Source organism: Mangifera indica, chromosome 12 (genome assembly GCF_011075055.1).
Source record: "Mangifera indica cultivar Alphonso chromosome 12, CATAS_Mindica_2.1, whole genome shotgun sequence".
NCBI classification, from domain to species: Eukaryota; Viridiplantae; Streptophyta; class Magnoliopsida; order Sapindales; family Anacardiaceae; genus Mangifera; species Mangifera indica.
This window is the reverse complement of record NC_058148.1, coordinates 4,060,795-4,072,076: the sequence shown is the minus strand read 5'-3', so window position 1 is coordinate 4,072,076 and position 11,282 is coordinate 4,060,795. Positions and strand designations below refer to the sequence as shown.

The 11,282-nt window shown below is 32.4% G+C and overlaps 1 protein-coding gene across 1 annotated transcript; it reads right to left on the bottom strand.

The window, feature by feature from the left end:
- Nucleotides 1–4,812: 4,812 nt before the first annotated feature.
- On the bottom strand, nucleotides 4,813–6,131 carry LOC123193672 (zinc finger protein zfs1-like). The gene is made up of 3 exons (XM_044606734.1): nucleotides 5,505–6,131; nucleotides 5,352–5,414; nucleotides 4,813–5,257 (listed from the first exon to the last, which is right to left on the bottom strand). The coding sequence occupies exons 1-3, from the start codon at nucleotides 5,865–5,867 to the stop codon at nucleotides 4,928–4,930; spliced, it is 756 nt and encodes a 251-aa protein (XP_044462669.1). The 5' UTR covers nucleotides 5,868–6,131; the 3' UTR covers nucleotides 4,813–4,927.
- Nucleotides 6,132–11,282: the final 5,151 nt, after the last annotated feature.

The following is an 11,282-nucleotide window of genomic DNA, read 5'->3' as shown; positions in this document are numbered from 1 at the left end:
ACTTAGGAAGCAGTCTCGTAATTCCTTCCTAAGGCATGTCAATGATCGAGCTTTGTCTCATTTTGAGTTAGTTCACTCAAATGTGTGGGGTCCTTGTCGAGTCAAGTCTACTTTAAATTTTCAATATTTTGTGACAGTCATTGATGATTATTCGTGTTGCGCGTGGATAGTTTTAATGAAAAGTCGGTCTGAGTTATTTTCTCATTTTCAATTATTTTGTGCCGAAGTTAAAACATAATTTAATTCCTCTATACGTACATTATATAGTGATAATATGAGTGAATATTTTTCCACTCCTTTTAGAAATTTCATATTTTCATAAGGGATTCTTCATCAATCTTTTTGTGCTTATACCCCATAACAAAATGGGGTTGTTGAGCGCAAAAATAGACACCTTATTGAAACAACTCATACATTATTATTACATTCACATGCTCCTATACATTTTTAGGCTGATATAGTTTTTACTGCTTACTATCTCATTAATTGGATGCCCTCATCAGTATTGTAAAATCAGATTCTGTATTAAATTCTCTTCCTTACTGGCCCTTGATACCCTATTCCTCCACGTGTATTCGGTTGCACATGTTTTGTACATAACCTTTGTCCAGGTTTTGATAAATTATCTACTCGGTCTATCAAATGTATACTTTTTGGTTACTCTCGTCTCTAGAAAGGTTACAAATGTTACTCTCCTACAACACGTCGTTACTTTATATCCACTAATGTTACTTTCTTCGTGTCCTTTCCTTACTTCTCTTTATCTGAAATCCAATCTTCTGTTACTGAGAGTTTTCCATTACCTAATTTTATTTCTACTTTTAATGTACGTCCTATAATCATCTCATAATCTACACTCACACAAAATTTGGAACATGTTTCCCCGATCGTTGACTCTCTTGCAGGTATTGATATCACTTCTATTGCTTCAACGGCTCTTGTTGACTCACTTCATGCTCCTACATCTAGCCCGGCTAGGGTCCTACCTCCTAATGACCAATTTCTTATTGTCATCCGTAAAGTTATAAGATCCTCTCGTAACCTTAATCCTATTTATACCTTTCTTAGTTATCATTGTCTCTCCTCACTATATTATGCCTTTGTGTCCTCTTTATCCTCCATTTCAGTTCCTCAATCTGTTAGTGAGATTCTTTCTAATCCAGGTTAGAGGCAAGCAATGGTGGATAAAATGACTATGTTACATCATAATAGTACTTGAGAATTGGTTAAATTACCTCTGGGTCACTTCACTATTGGTTGTCATTGGGTATACACAATCAAGACTAGTCCTCATGGTACTACTGATCATCTCAAGACCCGGTTGGTTGCTAAAGGTTATACTCAGGTATATGGTTTGGATTATGGTGACACGTTCTCTCCAGTGGCCAAGATGTCCTCCATTTGGTTATTCTTATCTATGGTCGTCATTCATCATTGGCCTTTGTTTCAGTTAGACATAAAAAATGCCTTTATTCATGGTGAGCTTTAGGAGGAGATATATATGAAGCAACCGTCTAGTTTTGTTGCTTAGGGGGAGTCTGATTTAGTTTGTAAACTTTGATGCTTATTATACGGTCTAAAACAATCTCCATGTGTCTAGTTTGGATGCTTTAGTACAGTTATTCAAGAATTTGGTATGACTCGATGTGTGTCGGATCATTTTGTATTTTACAGACACGTCACAAGGAAAGCGCATTTATCTAATTGTTTATGTCAACGACATTATTATCACTAGTAATGATCAGGAGGGTATCGATCAATTAAAACAACATCTATTTAATAATTTCCAGACCAACTTAGGAACACTTAAATACTTTCTTATGATAGAAGTTGCTCAGTCTAAAATAGGTATTATTATCTCTCAGAGGAAGTATGTCTTGGATATCTTAGAGGAGATAAGGATGTTGGATTGTAAACCTATTGATTCTCTTATGAACCCTAATACTAGACTTATGCCAGGACAGGGGGAGTCACTTGCAGACTTTAGGAAATATCGAAGGTTAGTAGGTAAACTCAATTATTTGACTATCACAAGACCAAATATCTCTTTTTCAGTTAGTGTTGTCAGTCAATTCCTCTAATCTCCGTGTGATTCCCATTGGGATGTAGCTATTCGGATCCTGAGGTATATTAAGAGAACACCAGGAAAAAGATTACTTTATGAAGACAAAGGTCATACTTAGATTGTTAGATATTCTGATGCTGGTTAGGCAGGATCTCCATCTAATAGACGCTTGACTTCAAGATATTGTATTCTTGTTGATGGTAACTTGGTTTCATGGAAAAGTGAAAAGCAAGATGTTGTGACTTGATCTAATACAAAGGTAGAATATCATGCTATGGCATTGGCTACCTGTGAATGTGTATAGTTGAAACAATTGATTCAAGAGTTAAAATTTACAGATATATCACAAATGAAGCTTATTTGTGATAACTAGGCAACACTTCATATTGCTTCTAATCCAGTATTCCATGAAAGAACAAAACATATAGAAATAGACCGTCATTTCATTTGAGAAAAGATTTTAACAGGGTGCATAACTACCAACCATGTCAGCTCCAATGATCGACTTGCAGATATCCTTACTAAGTCTCTTAGGAGTCCTCGTATTGAATTCATTTGTAACAAGCTTAGTGCATATGATTTGTATGCTCTAGCTTGAGGGGGAGTGTTAAGTTATATATGAGTTGTATCTCTAAATTAGGAAGCAAATAATTAGGGTGATTGTATCTTTATAAACTAGGAAAGTACATATACTCTTTCCTAAAGTAGGATTTAAAATTTCATATAAATATTTATGTAAATTCACTTTTTTGATATATAGAACATTTTTCTCAAGGTTATTCACACCTAACTAGAGGTGCACATGATCTGGTTTAGTATGGCTTAAGACATTTTTCAAACCAAACTAAAAAAAAAAAATAGTTTGAAAAAATTCTAAACCAAACTGAAGATCAGGAAGAAAAATGACTTACTAGAGAGTTGAGCGACGATTGGGAGGAGTTTGACAATGGCACACACAACAATGGAATTGTTGGATGACAAGTTGATTGATGGCTAAGATGATCACTGATACTAGATTGATGACGACGGAACAATGATTTTTTTCGATTTAAAACAACAATAGTGACACCAGAGTTCAAGATGACAATTGACTATGTCTAGCTGCAACTACGCTTCAAAGGGAGAGATACATTTTTGTTTTATATTCTAAAATTAGGGTTACATGTGGTTGTATTATATACAATATAATATATTTATAAATAAATATCAAAATATATATAAATAAATACGGTTTGATTCGGTTTTGAAATTGCTCAAATTGTAACCCAAACTGTGAACCATTTTTAAAAAAATTTTCAATCCAAACCAAACTAAACCATAATTTTTTAATGATTCAGTCTGATTTTATGATTTAAATCGAATTATACACACCTCTAACCCTGACCTTTCATAAGGGAAGTCTTCCTCTTCACCACTTAGGCCGATCTCTGGGCTCTTAATACAATTTTACCTGTTATATAATTTGAGTTGGATCAAATTATCCTAAAAAAATTTTGATTATGTTTAGGATTAAAAAATTTTAATACAATTATATTTCGGGTCAAATTTGGTTTAAGGGTTTTAATTTAAAATTTAAATTAATACGATATGAATATGATTTCATAATACGAATTATCAAATATACTCCAATTGGTTACTTATAACTTATTACACATAACATTTCTTGTGGTTATCATATACAATCATTAACACACGCTGACAGTTCATTAATGACAGTTTTCTTTTTTTTTTTAATTTTAGAAACTGCAGTTGAAATTTTGTTATTTGATAAATTCGAATAGAGATATACATAATTTAGTTTAAATTATAAAATTAAATTAAATTAATTAAAAATTATAGTTTGATTTAGTTTATAAAATAGTTTAGTTTAAATTGAAAATATCTAACACAAAATTATAAAAAAAAAAAGATCCCCGGTTAGCTAATAGAATGAAATTGGTTGGTAATAAAACTGAATTTTTAATACCATTTGTTAACTTGATACAGAAAAAATAAAGTTAAAATTAAATTTTTCTTACATAAAATTTATTTTGAATTAATCAAATATAATTTTAAACTAAATTAAATAGTATTACGTAAAAATAATTTGAATTAACTCGAATATTTAGATAAATATTATTCTAATTGAATATATTATAAATAAATTTTTAAAATGTTGAAGGATTATATCAACAACAATTGTATGTTTATATAATTATAATTATTCATATTATTTTATTTTTATTTAAATATTTTATTTTAATATTCAATAATAATAATATGATTTGGTTAGTTAGATTATTGACATGATTTAAAGGTCTTGGTAAATATTTTTTAGACCATTTGTAAATACGGTAAAAAATTTAGTATGTGTTTTTATTAATAGTTGGTTGGGATAATTAAGTGAAAAAATTAAAAAGCTAAAAATACTTAAAAGTGAAGATAATAGATAATTTCGAAGTAATTTTAATAGATTAAGTCAACTCAAATATTAAAGGGTTGAGTTACGATTAAAACTTTTTTATACTATTCTAATTTGGATTGAATTAAAATTAAAGGTTTCTTACATAAAACCGAAATTTACACTATATGAGCATAATTGGACAAAACGAGCTGTTACGTCTAGTTGGTAACATGACTATATCATGTTGCCTCTACAGAGGCTACCACACACGATACAAGCCAATCATGATCTGATGCGGGCAACTCCGTTCAAAGCCCCCTACTGATTGCAAGAATTATCATACGAAAACATTCAAGACTAAAAATCCAAGTTCAAATACACATATTTTCCAGTTTCAAGTTTTATAGCAGCCGTGTTTCTATCAATAATAACCCAACCAAAATCAACTGAGTATTCTTCCTGCACAATATGGGAAATGTTTATTCAGGGCAAATCTCAGCCAGTGCTGTCAACCTCTTCCTAGCAGAGGGAAAATACAGAACAGTATCAATATGTGCATCTATCTTTTCCCTCGACAGATTATCTGCATGCGAAGGCAACGATGCAACCTCAATGCCATCGTCCAAAGGCGACCAGCCCGCTTTGGTGGTGCTTGAGCTAGGTTTCTGACTGCCTTCTCCATGCTTCAAAGTAATTGGATTTATGAAGGTCTTGCTGGTGGTAGCCGCAATTGGAGTCTTGACGAGTTGATGAATGAAACGACACTTGGCTCCATACACACATGATCCTGTAACGTATGCCTTGCAATTCTGTGAATACCGAAAACAAAAAGAAATAAAATCATCTCACTATGGATTGGATTACATTAAGTATCAGAATTCAGAAATTTCTTCACTGCTTCACCTCAGATTTGTTCTTGATATTGGAGAAGCGAGTTGGACGTAGCTCCTGTTTTCCGTGAGCAAACTGCCGATAATGAAACTATGCCATTCATAATTTACCAAAAAAGATAAAAATTATTTCATTGAGGACTTTTTCAAACAGTTTGTATGTTACCTGACACTTAACACCAAAACGACATTTTCCAAGGTCTTCCCAAGACCTGCACAACTCCGTCTTGTAGAAATCAGCAATATTACTCCCCGAAGGTGGTGAATTTACCGAAATGCCATCCATCACCAACACGTCATCTTCGTCAAAAACACCAGACAGTGGACTGTTACAGTTACCGCTACAGGAAAGAGGAGAGAACGGATCGCGTGAAGAGCGCGAACGTGAACTGGAACTGGAATTGGAAGCTGAGTTGGAGCTCAAGTATTTGATCATCAATGGCGATACAGCAGTCTTTTGACTGTTCACATTTACCATTTTTGAACTCTTATTCTTATTGTTGTAAAGCGACTCCATCAGTTTCTGCATTTCAACTCAACTCTCCCGCCTAAATTTCAAAACTCTTTCAATTTCACTAACAAATCACACGCCGTACAGATCAATCAAATTATTTTAAATTTTGAAAATTATGTTTAATTAACCTACAAAATAACTTACAACTCGAATTCAACGCAACAAAAATAAATCAGAATAATTGAAATTTCGAAAATCAGGTCTAATTTACCTAGAAAATAACAGATAACTCGAATTCAACAAAAGAAACATCACGATTGAAAATTTCATATGATTAAAAATTGAAAAAAATGTATGATAAAACAGAATTTAATTACTGATGAACTAGAATAACAGTAACAGGGAACTCAAATTCAACATATAAAAATTTATGATTGAAATTTGTAATAGTTAAGAATCACAAAAAAAAAAAAAAAAATGTCAACGAAATTTCGGATGATTCAGTACCGTAATATGAAACATAAATTTTTGAATATGAAGTACCTAAAAATTGGTGAGAGCGTGTGATTGACGCTGAGTTTTAACAATTTTGAGAGAAATGAAGTGAATTGTTATATTTGTCACTAAGACATGGCGGCTCTCAATCTCGAGCAGCGTTTAATTGAAGAGGAAGAGATTCAGAAAGAAAGAGAGACAGAGAGCGCTTTAACTTTAAACTCGTTGAATTTGTACACTAGCCAGTAGCAACAGAGTGAGAGACAGAGAGACAGAGAGCACGCGCCATTTTTCAATCCCCAACTCTTTTTGAGTAACGACCACAGTTTGCAAAATTTCACTTATTTCAAAATAATAGAAATTTCTGTATAGTTGAGTTTTAATTTTTATTGATAGTAATAATATTTTTATTAGGGAAATTATTAAAAATAGGCAAAATTAAAGGGGTCTAAGCGAAATTGTCCAAAAAATTCAGGTTTAAGCAAAAATACCCAGGTTTTGTGAAATGACGAAACTGCCCCCATATATAAACACAGCAAATTTTCACTGTGCAATTCAAAGAGCTTCCCACCTCCCATGGCAATCCCACGGCGAACGTCATTTTGGCCAATTTTCTTGCTTTCCGGCAACTGAAAATGGCAAAGAAGGTTAGTATATCTCCTGTAATCTTGTTTGGATCAAGTTATTACTCATATTATTGAGATTTGATTGAGATTTTTGGGTTTGAAATTTTAGGGTTTACGGTTTGAATAATGCTTAAAATGTTTTGATTCTTGGTTGTTTTCGTTGAATTGATTGAGGGGTTTTGTGTGATACAACGTGTAGATTTGATTTTCGTGAAAATCGGAGACTGAAACGACCAAAATTTGGCCGAAAATGACTGCCGAAAGGATCGACAGTCTTGCCGTGGGAACAGCGTTTCCCACGGCAAACGATTTATCCCACGGCAGCTACATTGACCATGAGTTGGGGGGGGGGGGTAAAGTGGCTTTTTTAAAATATTGGGGTGTTGGGGAAATCATTAGCCCACGTCGGGTTTTTATGAAATTTCCCACGTGGTCGTGGGAAAGGTGAAATGACAAAAATGCCCCTCTTTATAAGCACAGCAAAAACTTCATTTCTTCCCACGACAACTTTCGTTTTCACTGTGCATTTCTACTGAAAATTCCAAAGCTTCCCACCTCCCACATCAATCCCACGTCGATTTTCTTGCTTTCCGACAACCGCAAATGGCAAAGAAGGTTAGTATATCTCCCGTAATCTTGTTTGGATCAAGTTATTGCTCATATTATTAAGATTTGGTTGAGATTTTTGGGTTTGAAATTTTAGGGTTTACGGTTTGAACAATGCTCAAAATGTTTCGATTTTTGGTTGTTTTCGTTGAATTGATTGAGGGGTTTTGTGTTATACAACGTGTAGATTTGATTTATGTGAAAATCGGAGGTCGAAACGACCAAAATTTGGCCGAAAATGGCTGCCAAATGGATCGGCAGTCTTGCCGTGGGAAAAGTGTTTCCCACGGCAAACGATATATCCCATGACAGCGTATTGAGCATGGGTTAGTGGGGGGGTAAAGTGGCTTTTTTAAAATGTTGGGGAGCCGGATGCGATTCGTTAGAACACAGCGGTTTTTTTTGGAAATTTCTCATATAACAGTGGACCTTTTCGATTAAGGAATATTCATGAGGGGGTAAATTGAAAATTTTCTTATCTAGGGTTTCTGATTGTGTAGTTTTCGAATTTTATATCCGTTTTTTCTGTTTTAGGGTTTTTCCATATGTATTTTTCAAATTTGAAATTCCAGTTTTCGAATTTTGGTGCGTTTTGACACAATTTACTATGTAATGATGTAATTTCAACTTAATATTTCGATTTTTTCGTTTATAGTATATCTTGATTCGTGTTTTTGAATTTTAGTTGCGTTTTTCCATATTTTGTCTTTTGATGATATATCGATTCGTTTTTTTAAAATTTTCAAATGATTTTTCGGTTAGCGACATTCATAGGTATTTCAACTGATAGAGTTCAAATTTCAATTCCTTTTTTTCGAATTTTACCATTTCAGGATATATCGATTCGTATTTTCAAAATCTCCTAACGATTTTTCGATTATCGTGACTTTAAGGTATTTCAACGTATAGAATTCGAATTTCAGTTCCATTTTTTCAAATTTCACCATTTTAGGATATATCGATTCGTATTTCCAAGATTTTCGAACGATTTTTTTATTATCGTGACTTTAAGGTATTTCAACGTATAGAATTCGAATTGCAGTTTCGTTTTTCTGAATTTCACCATTTCAGGATATATTGATTCGTATTTTGAAGATTTCCATTATATTTTTCGATTATCGTGACTTTAAGGTATTTCAACATATAAAATTCGAATTTCAGTTCCGTTTTTCTGAATTTCACCATTTCAGGATATATCGATTCGTATTTTCAAGATTTCTGAATGATTTTTTGATTATCGTGACTTTAAGGTATTTCAATGTATAGAATTCGAATTTCAGTTCCGTTTTTTTGAATTTCACCATTTTAGGATATATCGATTCGTATTTTCAAGATTTTCGAACGATTTTTCGATTATCGTGACTTTAAGGTATTTCAACATATAGAATTCGAATTTCAGTTTTGTTTTTCTGAATTTCACCATTTCAGGATATATTGATTCGTATTTTCAAGATTTTCATTCGAGTTTTCGATTATCGTGACTTTAAGGTATTTCAACGTTTAGAATTCGAATTTCAATTCCGTTTTTCTGAATTTAATCATTTCAGGATATATCGATTCGTATTTTCAAGATTTTCGAACGATTTTTTGATTATCGTGACTTTAAGGTATTTCAACGTATAGAATTCGAATTTCAATTCCGTTTTTACGAATTTCACCATTTCAGGATATATCGATTCATATTTTCAAGATCTCCTAACGATTTTTCAATTATCATCACTTTAAGGTATTTCAACGTATAGAATTTGAATTTCAGTTCCTTTTTTTCGAATTTTACCATTTTAGGTTATATCGATTCATATTTTTAAGATTTCTGAACGATTTTTCGAATATCGTGACTTTAAAGTATTTCAATATATAGAATTCGAATTTCAGTTTCATTTTTCTGAATTTCACTATTTCAGGATATATTGATTCGTATTTTCAAGATTTCCATCCGATTTTTTGATTATCGTGACTTTAAGGTATTTCAACGTATAGAATTCGAATTTCAATTTCGTTTTTCTGAATTTCACCATTTTAGAATATATCAATTCGTATTTTCAAGATTTCCGTATGATTTTTTGATTATCATGACTTTAAGGTATTTCAACGTATAGAATTCGAATTTCAATTCCGTTTGTCTGAATTTCACCATTTCAGGATATATCAATTCGTATTTTCAAGATTTTTGAACGATTTTTCGATTATCATGACTTTAAGATATTTCAACGTATAGAATTCGAATTTTAATTTTGTTTTTCTGAATTTCACCATTTCAGGATATATCGATTTGTATTTTCAAGATTTCTGAACGATTTTTCGATTATCGTCACTTTAAGGTATTTCAACGTATAGAATTCAAATTTCAGTTTAATTTTTTTGAATTTCACCATTTTAGGATATATCGATTCGTATTTTCAAGATTTTTGAACGATTTTTTGATTATCGTGAGTTTAAGGTATTTCAACGTATAAAATTTGAATTTCAATTCTATTTTCTGAATTTCACCATTTCAGGATATATCGATTCGTATTTTCAAGATTTCTGAATGATTTTTCGATTATCGTCACTTTAAGTTATTTCAACGTATAGAATTCGAATTTCAGTTCTATTTTTTTGAATTTCACCATTTTAGGATATATCGATTCATATTTTCTAGATTTTTGAACGATTTTTTGAGTATCATCACTTAAAGGTATTTCAACGTATAAATTTCGAATTTCAGTTTCGTTTTTTCTATTTTTCATCATTTTAGGATAACTTGATTAATATTTTGTTATTTTCGATCGATTTTTTGATTGTTAACATTCTAGGGTATTTGAATGTATAGAACTCGAATTTCAGTTCTTATTTGTTAAGTTTTGTCATTTCCGTTTTGATTATTTGGTATTTCTCATATTTTTATGTTTTTTCCACTAATACATTTGTTTACATATTTATTTTTATGAATGTCTAACAAATTTGTAAAATTGTTACAGGATATTTCTCGCAAAAGAAGACGAGTTGACAGCGATCTGTGCATTCCCGATGAGTCTAGACACTTCCAAATAGATGTGATATCTCGTGCATAGCGTACCGCATTATGTCAGATTTTTTCTACATTGACCCTGGGTCAGTTGTGACTATTTGAGAGGACATGTTTTGGGTCTCTCCTTCATTTACCAGAAACCAAATTCCTCGGGATATTGGTTCATGCATTTCTACTACGACAGCTACATCCACCCTTTGCCAAAGACGAGTTTTCATTTAGGGTTAGCGGGGTTGATGTGAGATTTAGCCCATTTGAGTTTGCGTTGGTGACAGGGCTTTTGTTTAGCCGACGCACTGATGTTTCTTCATATATTCCTCACTCCTTCAGACATAGGACCAGAGATACGTACTTTCGCAGTTGTCTGAAGGTGCAGTATTACGACATTGAGCGTGTCTTCTTATCGAGGCCATGGGGGGATGACGATATTGACGCTGTCAAGATGGCCTTGTTGTATATTCTTCACATGGTTTTGTTGGGGAATGATCGATGAAAGAAGGTGTCCACAGATTACTTACAGTTAGTTGAACATTTGGACGGGTTTAATTCCTACCCCTGGGGCGTTGTTGTGTGGCAGATGACATACGATTCTATGTCACAAGTGAGTGAGAGAGTCTGTTCCGGATGAATGCCTAAAATTCGTAAATATGACCTTTACAGATTTCTTTTCGTATTTCAGGTAAGTTTTATATTATCATTTATATTTATTAATTGGAAAAAATATAAATTGATTTATTTATATTGTAAATGATT

Excerpts from the sequence above, each read along its gene's own strand:
- LOC123193672 (XM_044606734.1), bottom strand. The coding sequence starts at position 5,867 with ATGCAGAAACTGATGGAGTCGCTTTACAACAATAAGAATAAGAGTTCA. Across the intron at positions 5,415-5,504 it reads GTTTTGGTGTTAAGTGTCAG|TTTGCTCACGGAAAACAGGA; the intron begins GTAACATACAAA and ends CATTATCGGCAG. Across the intron at positions 5,258-5,351 it reads ATATCAAGAACAAATCTGAG|AATTGCAAGGCATACGTTAC; the intron begins GTGAAGCAGTGA and ends CGGTATTCACAG.